The sequence below is a fragment of the Poecilia mexicana genome, unplaced genomic scaffold (assembly GCF_051168715.1).
Source record: "Poecilia mexicana isolate PSO_F unplaced genomic scaffold, ASM5116871v1 scaffold_16, whole genome shotgun sequence".
NCBI lineage: Eukaryota > Metazoa > Chordata > Actinopteri > Cyprinodontiformes > Poeciliidae > Poecilia > Poecilia mexicana.
The window spans coordinates 17,060,379-17,082,468 of record NW_028263385.1 but is presented as its reverse complement, the minus strand read 5'-3'; the positions used below and the strand labels follow the sequence as shown (position 1 = coordinate 17,082,468).

At 39.8% G+C, this 22,090-nt stretch overlaps 2 protein-coding genes across 2 annotated transcripts; both read right to left on the bottom strand.

The window, feature by feature from the left end:
- Window positions 1-330: 330 nt before the first annotated feature.
- On the bottom strand, window positions 331-6,722 carry tbrg4 (transforming growth factor beta regulator 4). The gene is made up of 11 exons (XM_015004748.2): window positions 6,627-6,722; window positions 5,491-5,981; window positions 5,088-5,408; window positions 4,446-4,620; window positions 4,149-4,306; window positions 3,936-4,046; window positions 3,709-3,853; window positions 2,669-2,911; window positions 2,446-2,557; window positions 2,245-2,359; window positions 331-831 (listed from the first exon to the last, which is right to left on the bottom strand). The coding sequence occupies exons 2-11, from the start codon at window positions 5,911-5,913 to the stop codon at window positions 730-732; spliced, it is 1,905 nt and encodes a 634-aa protein (XP_014860234.2). The 5' UTR covers window positions 5,914-5,981; window positions 6,627-6,722; the 3' UTR covers window positions 331-729.
- Window positions 6,723-6,840: 118 nt separating this feature from the next.
- LOC106928470 (DENN domain-containing protein 3-like) lies at window positions 6,841-21,988 on the bottom strand. Its single transcript, XM_015004745.2, has 28 exons — window positions 21,143-21,988; window positions 19,426-19,511; window positions 18,884-19,049; window positions 18,603-18,695; window positions 17,630-17,745; window positions 17,214-17,338; window positions 16,899-17,010; window positions 16,620-16,739; window positions 16,438-16,536; window positions 15,856-15,975; window positions 15,586-15,701; window positions 15,334-15,489; window positions 15,149-15,245; window positions 14,936-15,039; window positions 14,215-14,399; window positions 13,587-13,746; window positions 13,314-13,509; window positions 13,049-13,217; window positions 11,568-11,827; window positions 11,314-11,484; window positions 11,070-11,199; window positions 10,750-10,857; window positions 9,893-10,032; window positions 8,816-8,976; window positions 8,564-8,700; window positions 7,976-8,094; window positions 7,652-7,789; window positions 6,841-7,361 (listed from the first exon to the last, which is right to left on the bottom strand). The coding sequence occupies exons 2-28, from the start codon at window positions 19,507-19,509 to the stop codon at window positions 7,143-7,145; spliced, it is 3,801 nt and encodes a 1,266-aa protein (XP_014860231.2). The 5' UTR covers window positions 19,510-19,511; window positions 21,143-21,988; the 3' UTR covers window positions 6,841-7,142.
- Between the last annotated feature and the right edge of the window lie 102 nt (window positions 21,989-22,090).

The window sequence follows — 22,090 nt, the reverse complement described above, 5'->3', positions numbered from 1 at the left end:
TCTCTTGCCCTTGCCGGCTCTCTCCAATGCAGGGCTCTCTCACAGACGTGCACATCGACTGACACGTTTGCAGAAACATAACTAAGCATTTGCCAATAAAGGAACTTTTCACTTGGTTGAAATATTATCAAGCTGTCCGTGAAGATACATTTTTCAAATAAATAATTATTGCTGTAAAATAAATATTCATTCAGATTCCAATTTGGATTAAACAAAAAATGACACTGAAATGGCAAAAGGATGCGATTGCGACTGATTCAGCTCCATTTGTCTGCGTACCTCCCAGTTTCATTTAATCCGTAATCCTTCAGACATTAACAGCAGGAAGAATTGTAATAAACCATTTATTCCATCATATGATGACACATTAACAGATATAAGTTATTCTGATAGTTACATCCAAATGAGAAGCAAATATTTCCCCTTACTCCGGAGCTTCGGCTGCAACAATCCCCTTGCAGATGTAAAGACAAAGATCTTGAGTAGATCATATCTCTGTTGTGTTTATTTACATCTCTCTCCTCGTCCTAAACTCTTTACTCGTCGTCACCATGGAAACAGGGAAAGCCCCACATGTTGCCAGGGGAACGAGAGCACAAAAAAAAAAAATTAAAATATGTGACGCTGCTCCAACCCCAGCGTGAACGTGGGTGGATGTGTGCATTCCCTTTGGGTCCCTCTGGACTGGGAAAGCTCTGATCGAGCTGAGCTTTGGGAGAGTCGTTCCGATCACTTGGCCATGTCCTCGGCCACGGCCTTCCCCATTTTATCCTTCAGGTACGCCAGTTTCTGCCACTCGGTCTTCAGCTCCAACCACTCATAGAATGGCACCTTAACAGGAGGAAAAAGGAATATTTTAAATGCGATATGGTCTTATTTTAGGCACATGGTGACAAGTAAAAGGATGCAGTTCTTGGTCCAAGACAAAGAAACGGGGATTAAACAAATGTAGATTTTTATCTCGGCTTTTCGACACTTTTTATTTGATATCTGCTTATCAGAAAGTCTTATGCAAGCGCTCCAGTCATACCCAGGACGTTTTATGCAGCAGCCAAATCTTTTTTCATAAATTTGTCAACTTTCACAACTATTACTCAAGTTTCAACCTTTAACTGAACTTTCTGAGTCAGCTGGAGCTTTCCTTACACAAATGTATAGCTATTGTTGACAACTCTTTAATCAGATTTGATAGCCAGTATGAAGTAGACCACCACAATATATAAGCTCATAATCACAATATTTATAACTGTAATACTGCCGTAACAAAGGGCTGCTTGGGTGCAAAATCTGGTTTAATATATTTCCAGCACCATGCAGTCACACTTTGCTTGCAGCTAATATTTGCCAATTGGACGTTCGCTGACTTCTTTCATGGACATCATATGTATATTTTACTGACTCTGAGGCTAAAGCTCACAAAGTCTTGCAGGATGCGCTTTCCTGATATTGTGCAAGCCATGCCGACCGAGGTTTTAATCAAATTATGTTCTAAGACTTCTGCAATGTTGCTGTTAATGGAAAAGTTTAAATAAAAAGTTTCTGGCCTGGTCTTCAGCTGTTCCTCATTTATTGCTGTTTTCTGTCAGCTAAAAGGCTACCACCCTATTTCCTTGAAACAAGAGACAGCAAGGAAGCACAAAAAGCACAGACTGTTATGGTGTGGAAATTAAAGGAGATCTGACATTTATAATTCAGCTGTGGTATTTCTATCTAGACAAGTAGTTATGTGAATAAAAAATTTTAATTCTAGAGCCTGTTAAAATCAAGCCACCGTAACTAATTATCATTTTAGTAATCTACAATACATCTGACAATAAGCAACATGTTGGAAATACTTCCCCCAGACTCAGTCTCATATTTGCACTGAATTGAACTAATCTATAGCAAAACCCTGATTTCTCATACACGCAAGTTAAAACATTTTGCAGAACAGCAAAGGCAAACCGGGGAGGTAAGGAGATTGTCCTAGATGTGACAGAGACAGAGCTTGGATTGGCCTAGATGAGGCAAATCTGTGGCTGGAGCTCTATTTATACCACAGACTGCAGAAGGGCCCACCTGATACACACTTCTAGAAAAGCTTTAGCTCCATTGTGAGCATTTTCTCAACCTGTCAGGCGCAGCTGCAGCAAAACTGTTTGCCTTGCCGCCTTATGATGAAATGTCACTTTTCACACGGCAAACACAGCCAATCCTCATCGCAAGCAGCTTTAGGGTAGACGGACTGCCACAGCCTCGCTGTACCTCCACTAGGATGAAGCCGGCCAACTGGAGATGCCTCTTCATCATGACGAAGCGCCCCAGAAGGTCTCTGCTCTTGGAGCCAAAGTTGGGAAATTCCCAACTCAAAAAAGCTAATCTGAAAAAAAGAAAAAGAAAACAATAACTTCGGCATATAAAGAAAAGGAAAGTGACATGTTTCAGTGATTCTCCTCCAGGACTCACCGCCGTGTCTCTGCAGGTAAATCCTGGGTTCCTCCACCACTTGGTAGATGAGGGGCTTTTAGATTTGTCATGTCGACTGGTTTATTGTCACAATCCACAACAATCTCTCCATCTGATTAAAAAAAAGTGGTTTCAAATAATAATAATAATTAAAAAAAGGACAGTTTATATGGAAAATAATCTCTACAATTGGACATGTTTATTTCCCCCCGAACCCCCTTACCAATTGTCCATCCATACACGGTGTCAACACCGGTGCGAAGGGCCCCCGTAGTCCCACCAAACAAACTCTGCAACGCCTCTCTCAGACTGCTCTGCAGTTTGGATAAGGACGAGTTAGTAGCTGAGACAGACAGGACACTAAGAGAGGGGACAGCGTCCGAGGAACCGGGATGCTCCAAGACGAGAGTGGCAGCAACGTGCAGTAGCTTCAGTCTGTAGCTCTCCACTCGAGCTGGGCTGCCCTCTACGAAAAAGATAAACATAAAGACAAAGGTTGATAAATTACTTAAAAAAAAAAAAAAAAATGTACAAGAGCAGAAATGTTACAGTGCTATGCTGCCATCTTGTGAGGCAGAGGAGGAATTTGCCGTTCGGCCCCCAAACACCGAGAGACCTGACAGCTACTTAGATCAGATCTGACAGACGCAAACCTCTCTGGGTGTGATTTAACAAGCTGATTTACTAACACGCACAGTTTGTGTCAGTGAGAGCCTTCTGGGTGGAAATATGAGCTTTAGGAACGCAAATGTTGAAAAACCTATCTATTTTTGCAACATGTGACATTCAGGAGCAGAAGGTAAGCATTTCTATATTGTTTAACAGCAGCACAAATCAGACGGATGTTTTTATATTTTGCAACCAACTCCATAATATGCAAGGTGTTTGATTTAAAAAAAAGGATAAAAGTGTATTTCTATACAAACTTGTTTGTTTTGAAAAAAAAAAAAAAAAAAAAAACTTACTTTACGGTAAGCTGAACAACCCATCAAATATGTAGGAGGTTATTATTATCCCTAAATGGAAATGCACAAGAATGCAAATATGCATTTGCGCAGACAGAGAACAAATAGGATAGAACAGAAAGCTGATATAACTTCTTTTCAGAATTAACGTACTCAAATTTATTTTCAAACCTTCAATCCTACAGGACGACTGAAAGTGCATGCAGAAAAATTGGATGCTGACTTTTAACTCCACTGTTGCAGCATTTTCAATCCCCTTAAAGGTGTTGATAATCCACCACCCAGGTAAGCAGTTTACCTTGCAGGTTGGTAACATGACTTGTCTGAGTCATAGGGATGAGGTAGTCGGGCTTGGCCTGCTGTAAGACACACAGGGACCACACCACATCCGTCTGCAGGGAAGGCTCCAGACTGGCGAGAGACTCCTTCAACACAACATGAACCTTTCGAGAAGCAGAGAACACGCAGAAGTTGAACCGACCGGGCGCAGCCAGCAGATCTGCAGCAACTTCAACTCGTTAATACCTTTCTGTAAAACTCCTCTCCTTTGGTGGGCTGGAAGCCAAGCCTGGCAAAAGTCATGAGCAGATTGCAGAGCTGGAAAGTGCTGTACTTTTCACTCTTCGCTGTGTAGTGCTGGGGGAAACAAAACAAAAACATGACAGTCAGTGAGGAGAAGAAACAAAAACAAAACTAATCTGAGGTCATTGATGAAGCCCTGGATAACAGACAACTGACCTCAGCAAAGGCTTCAAAGAGAGGAATGTGGAGCCATTTGAGGAAGCCCAGAGACTTGGCACAGCGCGTGACGTCAGTGGAGCTGAGCTCAGGAACTCTGGGTAGCAACTCGCTGGCCATTCGTTGAAAAACCTGAGATTGGTTGAAATTCAGCTTTCCTAGAAAGAATGAAAAATATGAGTCATTGCCATATTTATTCTCCTCCAACTTTACGTCGACATTGAACTTTACAACTTAATTAGTCTTTTTATAACCAATAGAAGCAGCTTCAGATCATTTTATTGTCAGGGATATTACCGTATGCGAAGGCCAGATCCATTATTAATGGAGTGGTGAACTCGGATGAGGGTTTCTGGAGGAGGTGGTAGGACACGGCCCTGAGTAATGGGATGCTTCTGCGGTTCTGAGCTGCCAGTGCTACACAGACTTTCCTGATATCTTCAGCTGAAAAGCCCTCTGAGAGCTCTAATGCCTGCAAAAGATTTTATTTAATCTTTTTTTTTTTTTTTTTTTTTTTTTTAAGAGGTCCTTATAATGCTTTATAAGTGGGAATCTTTAGCAACAACATTCAGTGGTACCAGTGGTTCTCAATAACAGCAGCATCTTAATAAATAATATTATATTTATCAATTGCCACCGAACCTTTATCAGCCGCTTTTTCTTCCACTCAACTTTCTATTAACATATTTGAGTTCAGAATGGGGGGGAGGATTACCAACGAAAGCACGCTGGACTATTGTCAAGTGTGCGGTTTTCCTCATTTCCTCATGCAAATACCATATTGCCTTTTTTTTTTTTATTAAATGTTCCAATTCACTGAGAAAGATATATCAGTTTTACTTCTTTAACTGAATTCCCAGAATGCACTTTTCAATTATATTCGAGTTAACCGGCATGCACTTATCAAGTGTTTCTACATGTAAATAAAATAGCTGATACCTTATCTTCAAGTCTGTCCACCAAAGCAGGCGCCATGTGCTCTCCTTTGGAGATCAAAGCGCTGACGGTTTTGGCATCGGCGATTTCCGTCCAGCGCAGCTCCAGCTGTTTCAAGGCAGCGTTCACGATCGCTACATCTTGAGGGGCTTTCCTCGCCACTCCCCAGTCTATCAAGAAGCCCAGTTGCTTGTAGGAGAGCCTTCGGACTCTCCACCGGACCTCTGTTTGGACAGAACCCAGCACTGGATGGGAAGGGGGAATCTTCATGGTCCAGAGGGACCGCAAAACACTCACCAGATTGCCATTCCACACTGATGACACCTGGGGGGGAAAAAAATAACATATTGACATAAAACAGGCACAAATACCTAATTAAATAAGTAAGCAATAGGGGAACCCTTACATCTTTTGATAGAGTACTCATCATTTCAACCAGCCTTGAATCTGTCAGCACTTCATCTTGGTCTCCTGTAAACTTCTCCTTTGCCTTTAGCATCAGCTGAGTCCACTTCACCAGGGAGGCAGCCGCCTGATTACCACTCCCTCCGTACTGTTCCCAAGCAGACAAAACCTCGTCTGGAGCCGACACTTTCTCTATCATCTCATACAGATGAGTTCGCACCAGAACATTGTGATGTGGCTCATCTTTGGTCGCTGTCCACTCGCAAAACAATCTCTCAGTGACCCATAACCAGTTTCTAACCCTCGGTACCTCTACAGGTCCACCTAAGGGTGGCTGAAAGCGGACAGCAGTGGCAGTCGCTGCAGCCTGAGAGGAAGACTTGCAGATTAAGTGGGCACATCTGCCCAGCAGGCGGTTGGCCATTCGTTCAGAGCGGTGAGACTGGAGAGGAAATCTCCTCACAATCCAAAAACACGCATCCCACTGTTGATCTGTGAGAAGCAGAGCAGTAAAGTAATTTTATTTATATAGCACAATTTCAGCAACAAGGCAATTCAAAGTGCTTAAATCTGGTGTTCTGTTGAGGCAGGTTACCCGATTACTATATATATATATATATATATATATATATATATATATATATATATATATACAGAAACAGCCCTTCAAATTCATAAGTGTGCCACTGATTAACTACGGATTTTTTTGCGGTTATGAGTTTGCAATTCTGATAATGAATAAAACTCTGTCAAACACAAAAACTCTGCCACACATCCCCACCAGCTCGACTAAAGTTTCGGAAACATGAAGATCTTGCTAAGGAGGAAATGGGGGGTTGTACGACCTGCATTTACTTACCGGAGACTCGCACAGTGGAAAAACTATATCAAATTCTGTATCAGAGTCACTGTGACTGTATCCGAAAATGTTTCTTCCAATTATTTTTTTATTTTTTCCAAAGCTAACGCTGAACATGTTCCTATCATGTAACACCAGAACCTGACCTTGTGTGGAAATGAGGAGACGCACTGAAACAACGCCAGTCCTTTTTCCTCATCCAGCAGATTAAAATGATAAAACCTGAACACAGACCGCATCTAAAGAATGCTATAATTACATACCCACTGATGACTTACCTAAAATAATGTATATTGTTGGGAGAAAACCACCCGCATGAGGAAATGTCTGGCAAGCAATAGGCGTCGCAGGGAATTGACGTCAAAGAGACGGTGTCACGTGACCAGCGGATGAAGCTACGATTGGCTAATATTTTTCATACGTTCAAAACTATAAAAATACTGTATTGCAAAGAAACAGAAACAATATGTAATTGACATTCCTATACAAACATCACAGTAAAATAAAGAACATTTATTAGAATTTTTTACATAGAAACAAACATCACCTTTCAGTACTCTACTAAAACATAAAAACATGAGGTACAGATATTATCATCTTACTTAAATGTTGTGTGTCATTAGCAAATTAAAATTATTTCATTAAGATGAAATCAAAACATTTGTCCTTTAAAAAAAAAAGTAAAGTTACTGTTATAAACTAATAGAATCCAAAAAATAAAATATAAAAACATATCTTTGTACCTACATACATTTCTGCATACTGAAATTTGTCTTGTTATCTTGAAATGTTTTTTATGCAACCTGCCAGATGGCAATCTTGCCATCCCGACGTGCAGAGCCACTCAGCACATAACGGTCCTCAGCAGAACAGAGAGTCTGGATACTGTCCGAATGGGCCAGAAGCTCTTTTGTCACCGTCAGACTGTCTAAGTCTAACACCAACACCAGGCTTTTCAGCTGACCGTCACAAAGACCTCCGATTCTGCTCCATCCTCTGCAGCCAACCCAGATCTGGGAAGAGGAAATGAAGCGGAGCATTAAATAAGTCCACACCAATAAGTGCCACAAAGCAATACCCACCTAGAGCCACTCTGGAACAATTTCAGGCTCTGGGTCAATTTAAGTCATGATTACATGGCAGATTAGTTTTCCCATTTAGTTTGACTGAACAAATCAAAAATAAAATAGATTTTCTGATTATTACCATTATATATTAACGCTAAAGGAGTTAGAATTTGGCGAATAAATATTAATTAGATAAGCCAATAAGCCATGTAAACAGGCATGTATTCAGAGCTCACCTGGTTTTTGACTCTAATCATACACGTGACTCCTGACGTGCCTGGCAGAGAAATTCTTTTGGGTGATTGGTTGAGGTTGTCAGTCTGCCAGAGACACAACTCCACCGAGTCAGAGCAGCCTGTCCAAACTTGTCCGCGCTGCAACACACCGACCTTTTAGTTAGATTTGCTGGTTTTCATTACGATTTGGAAAACATTTTAAAATTTCTGGTTTAGAAGTTTGAGCAGCAAATTATCTTGAAGGTCCAGTGTTACTCAATGACACCTGATAATATGTAATATAAACTTGTGAAAGAGACTGCTGTGTTAAAGTTTTCAAGTCACCTCTGGAACAACAATAAAGCAGCTGAAGCAACTGGGCATGCTCTGCAAGTCATCAGGAAGCACTATCCTCCTCTGTGGAGCGCCACACTTTTTTAGTTCCACAATGCCGTCACCACAACCTGCACATGCAAAAACACTCAGGTTAAAAAGAAAATACTTAAAGTGTCTGCTTGTCGATGAGTCATGATGAGCAGGTAAGATGAAAACCGTAAAGATGGATGAAGAGTTATCGACATCTCATTTAAGTTTGTTAGAATTTTATGCAACAGAGCAACACAGAGAAGCACTTAACTGCACAGAAAAAAATAAAAGTGACCCGTAGATTTCAATGATTCTTGCATTTGAATACGTTTAGTGTGGGACGAATTGATATTCGCTCTCTGCGTTAATAGTCTGTAGAACGACTTTTCATTGCACTTGCATCTGGAAGTCTGTAGGATATACCAGCTTTGCACATTTTGTTGAAATGCGAGCATATTTCTTTGAAAAATAGGTCGACATCAGTTGAACTGACGAGAGAAGGTACAATGACAAACACGCACCAAATCAGATTGAAATGTCCGACTGAACCAACAGTGTGTTACTCACAGCACCAAAGGATGCCGTCATAGGATCGTATGGAGCAGAGGCGGTCACAGCTGAGGTGGAACTGGCGCTTCACCTTCAGGGTGGCCGAGTCCCATTGCAGGATTGTCCCGTCGCAGCTGCAGGAGTAAGCAAGTTGCCTAGAAAATTGAAAAATAGAAAGATGAAAAAGTGCTAGTTACAAACCCACATTCAATTTGAAGAGGCTGCTATTTGAGGAAAAAAATCATTCTCTGAGAATAATAACATCTTCACCCATTACTATGATCTGTGGTGTCAACAGAGAGGCCAGTCACTTCATGTCGGTGTTCAGTCAGCTGTTTGTTGCAGGACATGCTGTGGGTGTCGATGATGTAAATAACAGAGTCCTGAGAACCCATCCAGACCTGATCATGGACCAGCCCCATCATGCATGTCTGCACAGAGAATAAAATTATGTGAAAATTTTGTTTCACCGTCCTCAGAAACATGCTACCAGAGTAAAAGAAAAAACAAAAAAACACAAGAAATGCCTTCTTTGTGTACAATGTTACTATTTATCTATTAAGTACTATTACACTATTAATGTGAGGCATAAGCCGATGAATGCTTAGGACAGTTACTCAAACATACGAAATAAAAAATAATTTAATAACTTCTAAGAACTACATTCAAAGTACAAAAACTGGAAATAACTTCAGTACATTTTCGAAAAACAATGGAAATGTGTGTGAGAGAAGGCTTTCTCTGAAACAATGCTTGGCAATAACACATATAGCCAATATAAAGGAAATGTGGTTTATTTCTCTAAAAAGGTGTCACATTTGCAAAAAAAAAAGGGCATTTGTGGGTATAGAGTGGCAACGTTGAATACATAGATTCCACCCACAGAAAACTTGCCAAATCCTGTCTGTAAATACCAAACAGCCTTTGGTGAAGGTTGTGTGATGGTGCAGACAACTCTGCTAACAAACACTTGGTCATGAAGTGTTCGTCTTGTAGGATGTCAATAAAAGGAGATGCCAGGTTGTTGTGGGTTGTTACAATAATAATAAAAAAAAAAAAACTAAACAAACGTCGACTTAACTCTAATTTCCGTACTCAGTTTCTAAGTTTATTAATTTTTCCCCAGAAAAAGCAACTTAGCAAATAAAACTAAAACATGTTGTTCTCAGTACATTAACAAAGCAACAAAGATGATAACATTTTTCTTTTCTTTTACACAAGCTGTGTTTCAAGCAATACTAAAATTCTCACCCACAGGATTATATCCTTAATAAGCTTTCGCATTACTTTGAATTATTTTTAAGACCTTTAATCACATGTGTCTGTATGGCATCAGGCTGCTCTCACCACTTGTAACTCTCCCGTCTGAATGCAGTCCTGCAGCATCGACCAGCTGGCTGCATCAAATACGACCACTCTGCCGCCACTCAGTGCCACCCACAGCTTGGGGTTCATCACTATTGGGGATTTTTTGTCCTGCAACTGACCTGAAATTGTAACAAAAAGACATTTAAATTGGAAGTGAAAACCAGTTGGCGATTCTAAAATAGAGCAGAACATCAGATTGTTGAAGAAAAATACATGTTAGTCATGCGCCTTTTTATGTCGTCTCGCATTATATTAGTTTACGCCAGTTTTTTAAGTGATTGAGAAAGAATCTAGAAACTGAAAAATTAATCTACATTTAAAGGATTTCTGTTTGTCAAAATAGTTAAACACTCTATATGTACCAATGGCAACACCTAAAACACGTACGGTTGTTGAAAGCCAGTCCTCGAGGGCTGCTATTCTGCATGTTTTAGTTCTCTCCCTGGTTCAACACCCTGGTAGTCGCTACCTCCTCGGCACATCAAAGCTCTGCAGAGGCCGGCTGACGAGCCATTAATTAATTTAGGTGTGTTGAACCAGGGAGGGAAATAAAACATGCAGCATCCTGGCCCTTGAGGACTGACCTTAGAAACCTCTTACTTGAGGATCAGGGTTGGGGAAAAGTGACTTGAGGGAATTTCCATTTTTCTCTTGCAGGACATCTGAGATATAATGTTCCAGTACAGACCAGCTTTGTTCACTCGAAGAACTCAGTGTCAACATGTCAAAAACATGTGTAGAGGAAAATGCACACGCATTGCCCGACACATGAGGAAATAAAGTTGCAAATCTCAGAAAAATAGTTGCACATTTCTTAAAGTCAAACAATCAGATACCTGGCGTGTACAGCAGCACACATACAGTCTGAGGCTCTGCCAAGTCCAGAGATGGGTTGATTTTATGCTTTAGAGTCTCTGAGGTAGTATTAGGAACCATCATATCAACTGGTCAAAGACAAAAAAAAAGTGCATACATTAATTTACAATAAACGTACAGTAACATAAAGCAGTAATACAAAACTGACAAAAACTTATCAAAAAGGTCATCCAGTTGTTTAGAGCAAACTTCTACCATGTGACAGTTGTAAAAAAAAAAAAAAGTCTTTAAACAAAGTCACTGCATCCGAAAGTAGAGAAACCAGGTAAGAGAACCTGACCTTCATGTAAGACTTTATCAAAGTAAACCAGCTTCGAAGCTGCAGAGATGGATCGGTGAGGGTTCAGGCAGCCAACGACGGCATCCATCAACAAGACATTAGTCAGAGCTTGAGTCATGCACTGCGGGTCCTGAGAAAAGACAACAAAGACGTGAATAAAATAGAAGGTAGACACATAATTTCCAAACGCGTTCTGAAAACAGGAGGCCACAGGTTTAGGGTTTTATCGTTTGTTGTGTTGTACCTTATCTTGGTCGCCCATCTTGCGCCCAGCCCACATCTCTTTGATGATGAGGTTCCAGAGTCCGGTCTCCGTCTTTAGGTTTGCTTCAAATAGCTCAGGCCTGCTAAAAGTCTTGATCCGAAGACTGAGGATACGGACAAGAAGAAAGGGGGCGGAGGCCATCTTTACCTCCTAAAAAAAAGGGATGGTAGGATTTATAACAGCAGCAAAGTAGAAATTTTCAGTATGACGTATCTGAATAAGATATGTTTAACCTGTATGTCTCTGAACTTTGCAATTTCCAGGAAGCCCGGCTGTCCCTCCGTGAGCAGAAACAAGCGCTTTTGCGTCATGGCAATTTTTCCGACGCCGTACGAGGTCTTGACGCGCGAGGACAACTTGGAAACGCATTCGCCATCGTCGAGGCGGCTGACGACCTCAGAGAGGAGGTTGACATCTTGTGCTTCGGCCTCCGTCTCCTTCCAGAAGGTGTAAAACATTCGAAAGACGTTTGGGTCCACCTTCGTATGTTGTTCTGCAACAAAGATGAGGTTTGTTGTCAGGGTAAAACCATCATTAAATTTAACAAAACAATAGTAATAATAATAATAAAATATAAACAACCTGTATTAACATTTTGAAGATTTTAACTCGTTCCACTTTTAATCTCGCAAAAGCTTGTTTTACGTTTGCGCTTACGACACATTCTTGCAACAAAACATGGACTTCGGTGTTCACCGCCGTCAGAGTTTTGGTGCATTTTCTTCCATCTAGCTGTGCATGATTGTCTTTTACATCAGAACTGAAAGAGGAAAATAAATCTTTGTCCCACATACAAAGACTCTTTAAGAACTGGGTCATGGGTGGGAATTTAATGTTATGCCCTGATGACCTCTAACAATAAATGCACTTGATCCTCTCTCACTCTCGGCGTTATCTGACATGCCGATTATCCTCACTTTTCTTTGAAGAAGTGTGCTGTGCCTCATCTTTCATTTAGTAGCAGAGCAGACTGATTTGCAAGCCACAAATATTTTATTCTGGAGTTTTTGTGGCCTCAGAATAAAACATGACATCAACAGCAATGCACCGTCACACTCAGCCGACAAAGTCAGCGACACTCAAACCGTTAAGTTTGATCTCTGTCTTCCTGACAGCTGAAACAACTCGAGTCAGATTGTTCAGTCAGCTAAGCATCAAAGTGCTTAGTAAATTCATTTACTTTTATGAAAGATTTAAACAGCTCTTAACACATCTCAGCTTGTGGCTCAGAATGCAAAATAGGGAATTTGTGAATTTCTTACAATAAATATTATTGTAACTTTGCTTAATGTGCTTGCAAAAGGGTCAGGGAAAGGCTTTGGTTCGATTTTGCAAACATGTTGACATAAAGCACCCAGGGTCAGAACTGTCCCTTTGATTTTGCAACTTGTCTTTGAGGACACTGTAGATTTGATTTTGGCAACAGATGGTGATACACAGGTCTTCTCTGCTGGCCAGGTATTATGTCTTGATCTCTGATTAAAACGTAATTGAGTCATCCAGTTAAATGATCAACCATAGAAAAGAAAGCTACTTGGGACTTAAGCTGTCTGGCAAACAGTCTGATTTGCACAAAATAAACTAGCTGTTTGAATGCTTCTTATGAATATTTACTTGAAGACCTTTTCTATCTAGAAACGTCAAATTCATTTGACTATAGGTTATTATGAGTTGTGCATCGTAGGCTTTTTATACTTGCCATTTTATCCCTTACCGTCAGTGAGTGCGTCAAATAAGCGACTTATTGTTGCCACGTCCTTCACAATTCCACATTCCTGAATGCAGCGTACAAACTCGTCCTGACCCAAGGGATTCTGAGGAAGTTTAAACTTCTTGATGCGATTATCTGTCCGAACAGCCGGCTTCTCGTTATCCGTTTTTATCTAGCAAAGGCAAACAGAACGACTTGATTCATTCACCCGCTGGCAACGAGCTGCAACTGCGACCAAAACGCAGCGTGTGTGAGTTTGCTGACAGACCTTGAAAAGAAGACTCTTAAGCTCAGGTCTCGTTTGGGCTTGCTGCAGCTCCTCTTGTTGCAGCGAGTCCACGAGCCACGCGACCAAATGTGTGGGAAAGATTGCCATGTCGGTCTTGTTGAGACTCTGGAAGTCACTCAAGGCGTCCAGTCGCCTTGAACACAGCGTGTTGATGAAACCTCGCAAGTAGTAAAATCTGGAGAGACAAAAATAGTAGGAGTCATGTTGGTCGGTTAAAGTTTTACGTTTTAATCCGAGATCAAGACGTAATACCTGGCCAGCAGAGAAGAGTTCTCGGTTTGGACAGAGAAAATAGCATTTCCCAGCAGCTGGATGAGCTCACTATAATAAGCTTGGACAGTGTGGAAAGACAGAAACACTGGGAACTCTGGGAGTTTAAAAACTTTTACAGGGTCGGGTGGTGTTTTCAGCGCTGGAGGAAGAACGGAAGAGAATGTGGAACGAGACGAGAAAATAAATACAATAGAAAAAAAAAAGAAAGAAAACACTCAGTGAGCATCAGTTTCATAAATGTACTTAATATATGTCTTAACTATGTAGGCCTATGCAGTGACTGTTTTTTTTTTAAACTAATGCAAAACACTCAAACATTTTTGGCCTGACTGTTATCTTTAACTATGAAATATCTGAAGTTTTATGATTGAAGACGCCCTGCACAAGACTTAAATCAATGCTTTCATTTAAGGAAGCTAAGAAAGAGCCACGAGTTAAAAGCTTATTTATGGGACTGATTAACAGATACTTTAAATCAAAGTTGCAATTTTAACACATAAACGTTACATCAGAAAGTCAAATGAAACGCTCGTATACTGTAATGTGCCACCGAATGAAAAATAATGCTTTGTCCCGCCTCACAGCCGATTAGTTTTATTTCTCCCACCTGAATCAGACATGACGGCCCTGGTGAGCAGCGGGTTTTTCTCAATGCTGAGAACCTGATACCCCCCTAAGTTAGGGAGACTCATCCCCAGTCTTTTACTCAGCTTGTTCCCGAAACCAGAGCTCTTTCTCCGGGTTAGGATTTCTTGCATGGTCGGTCTGCGCGGCACCTCAACGACAGGCATTCTGCAGCACACACAGGAAAAGAAAACCAGGTCAGTAGACTGACCGTGGTTTTACAAAGCAATACCATAACATGCTGAACAACTTCCTTGTTAAATCTTCATATTTTCAGGTTCTGAATTGATTCAGATCATCTACACAGACGGATCAAACGTATGAGTTTGTATTTTTTGCTTCTACTTCTATAGTTGTTCACAGCACTGTACAATACAGTGTAATGAAAAAGTTTTCATTTCCTTCAAAATGTCACATTATTTTATTGAGATTTATTTATTTTTATTTTTTTTGGTAGACCAACACAAGACGGTGCATAGTTGTGAAGTGAAATCGCCGTTGCATTTCTATGCATTTATTTAATAACTAAAACTCGTAAGTATCCAATTTATATTCCACAATTCCCCCCAAAAAATAAAAAATACAGATTTTTGAGGTTGTAATGCTATAACATGTGAAACAGTTTCAGAAGGATCAATAGTTTTGCAAAAGTGCAGAAATTTCACAAGGATTTTTAGGCCTGCTCAGTTGATACAATGACGCACTTCTGCATCTCAGCCCGAGTGCTGAGCTCCATTCGTGCAAAGTGATCCATTTTTTTGTTGAGTCGATCCCTCAAGAAGGAGTGGAAGATGTGTGTGTCCAATACCTGCAACACAGGCGCATCAATATTTTAGATGTTTTAAATAATACTAGCTAACCTATAACCAAACCTTTGCAACTATAAATAAACAAAAGCCAGAAAATTGAGGCAATACCACTTTGTAAAAAAGCAGCTCGTCTGGCTCTCTCGTTTTCAGGAACTCTTCGCTGTGAAACACTCGATGTTCATAGTTCAGATGGCTGCAAACATCCCTGATTAAAACACACAAGAGTATTCTAGCATAGCGAAACAGAATATGTTTAAGAAAACGATCAACCTGCAGCCAAGCGTTCGTAACACCTGAATATGTTGACCAGCAGTTCCAGAGAAATCTTCTGGATCTCGTGGTTGAGTTTGCGTTGCCAGGCTCTTCTTTGTGCACGCTGCTCGTTGACGTCCATGCAGCTTGCACTGTGGTACTGGTCCAAGTCAAAATGTATCCGCAACGAGCGACTCCTGTAAAAGGCAAAAACATCTCTCCATTCAGTACGTGTGAGATGGTGTTTTGGTGTAGCTCAGCTTTGATTACTGATCCTAAAGCACACTTTACACCTCTGCATGAAGCAGTTTGCAGCAGCTGGAGGAATTTCAGGGATATCGATGGCGTCCGACAAAGAAGTGGAAACGGTCCCATCGTCAATATTCACCAAGATCAAATCATCAGTTTCCTAAACAAACAAACAAACAAAAAAATAATAAGAAAACCATATTGAAAAGAGAGTAAATATTTATTTATTTTGTTCTTAATGTCTTGCATAGAGCTGGAGACTTTGGCGTTAACTTTATATGCAGAAATGTTATTTTGGCAGGTAATGAACTTACAGCAGCAACTTCAGCATAATGGCTCAGATGGCATCCCATAAGAAAGGCAGTGGGAGCCATCAGGAAGTCCAGCATTCCTCTGGCCAGCACAGGAACATAAGGATGCTGCCATGTCAGAGGCTGGGGAAGATGAAAGCAACGATATATTAAAACACACGTCTAACATGGCGCAATACAGAATTCGTTTTCCCTTAGAGTTTTATGTTTTACAGCCAACATTTTTAAATAAAATATATTCTCAAAATTCACCAGCAAGATGCAACAAATCAGATCACTGGATTATTAGTTTGATGTTTTTTTTATTTTATTTTATTCTTCTTTGAAAGTTTTAACAATCTGAAATCACTCACCGCCAGAGACTGTTCAACAGAACAAGTTTTATTTGATTAAATTTTACGTGAATGTCTTAATTGTAAGGATTCCAGCTGCTTTCTGGCCATCTCATTATTATCGTTTACCATAATGATCATCAGCATGGATTTTGAATTAGATGAGGTAGTCCAACACAAACCAGAATAAAAAAAACCAAAAAAAAACATTGTTTTGCAGTCGACAGATCAACAGATGTATGTGTTAACGGACCTGCAAAAAAATTAACAGGCTTTCTGCTACTAGCGTCAGTCTTGCCAAGTCAGCAGAAAACAATACCACCCGTTGCTCCTGCAGAAGACAAGAAAGCACCTACAGAAAGAGAAACGCAGAGACGTAACCATTAATCTGAACCGCCTCTTGTTGCGTTTAAATCCTAAATCAGTGCGAAATACCAGCAGTAGTTGCTGCGGTTGGAAGCAAAGGAAGGGCAGGTGGAGGTCCAAGTCGATAGCTGGAAGGCTTTTGTCCTCTCTGGACGGCAACACGATAGTCAAAGGACGTAATGTAAACATCTGGCGAAAAAAATATAAAAATGGAGCACAAACCCTGTAGTTTTACTGCTTCAAACCAACATTTCTATTTGGAATACTCAAGAGTAATGAACGTGGTAAAACGTGTTTAGCAAAATCATCATTACGACGACGACGTCCAGTTAGAACTGGTCCACATACCAAATGAAGCTGCCCGGGAGGTGGAATTGGCACAAGGCTCAGCTTGATTGCAAATTCATTCAGTTTCTCCTCCATCTCTGACAACCGACATGAACTCAGCTGAAACAGAAGACTGGCAAATAATGATAAGAAATATGAGGCAATGACAGACACAGGGTATAAAACAACAGGATTGTATCGAAACACGCACGGCTTTGTCATAAAACAACGCCAAGGCTGATTTGCGAGCCATAAATACGGTAAATATGTTGTACCTACACAGACACAAAATCATTTCAGCAATGTCATACGCATCAGGTTTCCTCGGTTTCTCACCATGACAGGCAGTCTTTGAGGGCAGTAAAATAAGGATACTTGGATATGACACAAACGCCGACAGCGGAGAAACATTTAGAGAGCTTTAAAGATCCGGCTCCACGCTGATAACCGGTCGTCCCTTCCTTTGATAGGAAGTAGAAGAAATTAATCATTCATTAGTTTTCATTTCAGATCCCAATTTGAATTCTATATCATTATTATTGTCTTAAATTGTGTTGATGGTTTCAAAGAAAACATTTCTTAATAATAGTAAAAAACTTAACTAGGCAAACTGTCATTAGACATTACTATTATTTGAGGATGTTGATAGTTACAGATATCTATTTAGCATAACATTTCCTGTTTCCTGTTTAGAGATTGCAGAAATTGCGTTGCTGTATTATTTATGAAGCAGTGCATGCTGCTCAGCGTACCAGTATTGATCGATAATACTGCATCACTACTCCATGAGTCTTGTTGCCGAAGACATCGGTAAAAACCAGGAAGTGGAACTGCTCTTCTTTCTTCTCCCCAGTGACCAGCAGACCACCTGGCGATAAAAACAAAAACATACCGCATCTTAATGTTGCAGTCTGCATATATGGATCCCCTCACAGAAAGCACTGATTTTAATAGATGAAGACTTCTACAAGACATTATATAAGATAAAAAAAAACTGAATTTGGGATTCGAAACTCTTCCCCTGTGACTCCAGGAGTTGCTTTTTGTCCTTTCATACATTTCCAAGAACCTTTCTAGGTTCTTGGGCGTAATTGCTGGTGTTTTAGTTATACATCACAGGAAAGGAATAGCTTTGTTTAGTCTCCTTTAAAATACAAACTAAAACAAAAAAAAACACTCTTGTAAAAGACCACTTTGAGAGGGAACTACAATCAATTTCAGTTCCTCTGTGGGACAGACATCACGATCACCAGTTCCTCCAGCAGAACTATGAAAAGCAAAGCTCGTCTTCAACATTAGAAACAATGAAGACATTTAAAAGTTCAGATCCAGTATTTTATGGCAGGCCATTTGAATAATAAAGGAATGGATTAAGTAAATATGCTAATGCTTAATACATTTTTACATTTACAAGTACATGTAAGAAATTGTCTAAATACAATTCCTTTTTTTTTCTTTATAATAAATCTATTTCTATGTTAGAAGTGCATTCAAATAGAGTTAAATTAAGCAACTTTAATTTTGTACCATAGTTAAACATAGGTCAGGTCATTACCACACATTGCATTTTAAAAAAATACATGCAAGTATTTACTCCAATATTGCTACTCCAAGTGCTTTATTCATATTACAATAGTTAGTACTTTTCATGATGAAGGATTGCCTCAGAGTCAGGTTCGTTGTTTCTGCGTTTGTGTATAAGTAGAGAAAATAAAAATGTTTCACCAGGAAAACAGAGCTCAGGTACCGCCGTGAGGTTGATATTTTTTGGTACACCGACATCTTCGCTTCCTTCTTTTCTCCCTGATGCACTTTGATCTGGAAAGATGTAAATTTGTAAAATAATAAAACTTGAAATAATCCTCAGAATAGCAGTACCAGTAAAATAAAGTACTAATATCAGGAACCTGAAGAACGTAGCAGACGTGATTCTTTAGAAACGATCAGTGCTAGGTCGTATGCATCAAATCTTGACTGGTTGTTTTTTGGTTTTTGTTTTTTTTTACCTGAGGAAGGATGCTCCTTCTTCTTTCTGAGGATCGAGTGGTGTCGTTTTCCATGCAACTTTGATGTCTCATTCTCAGCTGACCTGCTATGGAAGGGAGGAGCCAGAACATGAAGAATCTCCGGCTCCAACAGGAGAGACTCTGAGCTTATACTGCTGCCACCAGCCTGAATAAGACAGGAAAAACATACTGCATTAACTTTTATGCATTCCTTGAGAATATAAAATATACTTTTTACATAATCTATCCAATTATTAGACCATTGATTCCATGATTGTATGTCAAGGTGATTGATCCTATGGTAGTTGTTTAGAAAGTCTTCCTGTTTCCATTATGCCGTTTCAGCCATTCAATTTTTGCTTTATTCAGTAAAAATTGGTTACCAGTCATTAACATACTCAAGTAGTTTTCCAATTGTGTCAATGTTACGAACATGCAACAACGGCTAACCTCCATTTCAACAAAATAAGAAAGATTTCACCCCATGTTTGCTAGCGACACTGCAAAATGCAGCCGAACAAACCAAATTTAGACGCAGAAACCTGGTAGATTTCCTGAAGTTTTTCACTGGACGCTCCGACCACCACACAGGCTTCCAGCAAAGTAGGCAGCAAACAGTCAGTCATCACTGGGGAAGCAAAAGATCATAACGCAGGAGACAAATGGATCAAATGTGAAACGGGTGATATGAAAAGAAAATTAAATCATATAAACGAAAAGAGCGTAAAAATATAATTTTCTACTGGTTGCTATAAAATAAACCCAAAAAAACAGAGCGTGACAAAATCTTTTATCATTACTCATCACACATCATCCTGAGTTTAACCAACATTTTCTTGCTAATCATAGGGACAACTGTGGCTGTGGTAGAAACCCTCAGGTCACATGATTTTACATCCCCATCAGTGAATTAATCCAGAACGCAGAGTAGAATTGACCTCTTGGAGCTTACTATATTTAAAACTTTCCAGAACCAGAATAGGACCTTTAATTCATTTTACAGCAACAGAGTAAATGGTGTGAAAATTGTATTTGTTCTACATGCAACTGCTGCAAAATATACAACTTATTAAGCATTGTAACTGCAGTATCCTCGTTTCTGTAGCCTACTTGAATGCTTGATTGTTTTCAGTAACTGTGACTGAAACTTATTCGTAGCAACCCAAAAATATAAAGCTGGACATCATTAAAAGGCACAATATAAAGAGCTACAAAAGGTTTACTAAATTATCCTTCAAAAACAGCAACTTTTTCATCTTCTAAAATTATTCTGAAGTGTCACTCCTGGTCCAATTTCAATAATTTCAATCTCTACAACCACCAAGACACTGATGGGTAGATGGTGTGAAACTAAGGGCTTGAAAAACATACCATGCTGATGTATAATAATGCATGATGAGACCAATGACAAAGTACTCCTCTCCAATATTTCTCTTTGGAGAGAGGAGTACCTTCCAGAAGGACAAGTATCTCTGCAGTGATCCACCTGTGAGACCTGCATGGTAGAGCGACCTGACAAAAGCCACTCCTTAATAAAAGTCACAAATCAGCCCATGTGGAGGTTGAAAGACTTTCACATCACGAGAAACATAATTCTCCGGTCTGATGAGACAACGATGAAGAAACTCTCTGGTGTGGATATCAGGTGTCGCATATCAGTACCATCCGTACACTGAAGCATGGTGGTGTCAGCATCATGCTGTGTTAATGTTTTGCAGCAACAGTAACAGGCTATCGTATTCAGTATTTCCCCAACCCTGTTCAGTAAAAACATGCCACACTGCTTGTTTTAGATGTTTCACTGCTTCAACAAACCTGATTTCAGTTGTTGGCTTATTTACAGGCTTTTTTTTTTTTTTAAATTGCAAATAACTGAATCAGGTGCGTTCATGAAGAAAAACATCTAAAACATGCAGGGTGGTATGAATTGAAGACCAGTGTTGGGAAGACTTTTAATTCGTCTGTAACAGAGGTGAATACTATTAAATAATAGAATGGCCAGTGAAAGCCATAGTTGAGAAACACTTGTCCTATAGGAGACCGTCAATAAAAAGAGAAAAATCAGTGTACAAAGGTAAGCATTGATAAGTCTTAAGTTTTTTTTTTTTTTTAAAAACTCTGTTAGTTTAAATGATGAGTCGCTGCACATGACTCAGTCACGCTGCACAGGTGATCAGGTGCCTGCTTACCTGCAAGGCAATTTCTAAATGCGTTTCCTCACGAACCTTACCTCGCTAATGTCGTGTCAGTGTTACGTACCGTCTTCCACGCTTTTTTTTTTTTCCTGCTTCTTAATTCTTCCTCCTCATATTCTTCACGGCACCTCCAGAACAACTCCGAGCCGCGGTGAAGTCCTGCATGAGAAGCTCAGTTCCTTACAGCCTGCTTCCTGTTCCCCCGAGAAAGCGCAAACATGCGTGTCAATCAGTCAAGTGAGATGAGTGACGCTTTATGGCGCGGTATATTTAAAGCCCACACCGCCTTTCGCCACACTGAAGCTACACAGAAAGTCCTATAGTCTGTAAATTGGTACAAAAGGAACACTTATAAGACATTTATATATTTAAAATGATAATATGTATTACATAAGTGCTGCAAAATATAGCATCTATGAAACGTGTCACGTTATAAACCATACTACAGTCTCACACAAGAACCCCGTGTTGATGAAGATTTAACGAAAAAAGCTGGCTGTACTGACTAAATGTGGCCTGTAGATGGCGACAGTTTATCAATTACATTTGAATTGGTCAGTTTCTGTTAAATGAATAAAATGTGAACACACTGCAAATCAAACATTAAGCATTTCATTTTCAGCATATACACTACATATCTTTCTGACATACAAACAAGCCATGAAGGAATGTTCATTTTATGCATTTTCTTGATATTAAACCAGTTTTTGGTCTAAAAGTTTAGTCCATGAAGTTAGAAACTTTGATGGACAACATTTGGACTATAATAACCAATGCATTTGTCAAGATTTTGGTTCAAAAGATTGATGTTTTAGATGTTCTCTAAACAACACATTATCAAAATGTGCAGGTAAAAACCAGGGTCATGAAAAGTTTGGTCAGAATTAGACTAGTTCCTCATTTATGGCTACAAAAAATTTACTAAGTTTCTCTGCGACTGGCTAAGGGATGTTTAGCCACTTGTTTGAGTTTGCATGCATAATTTTGACCTGCCAAGATGAAAGAAAATCCA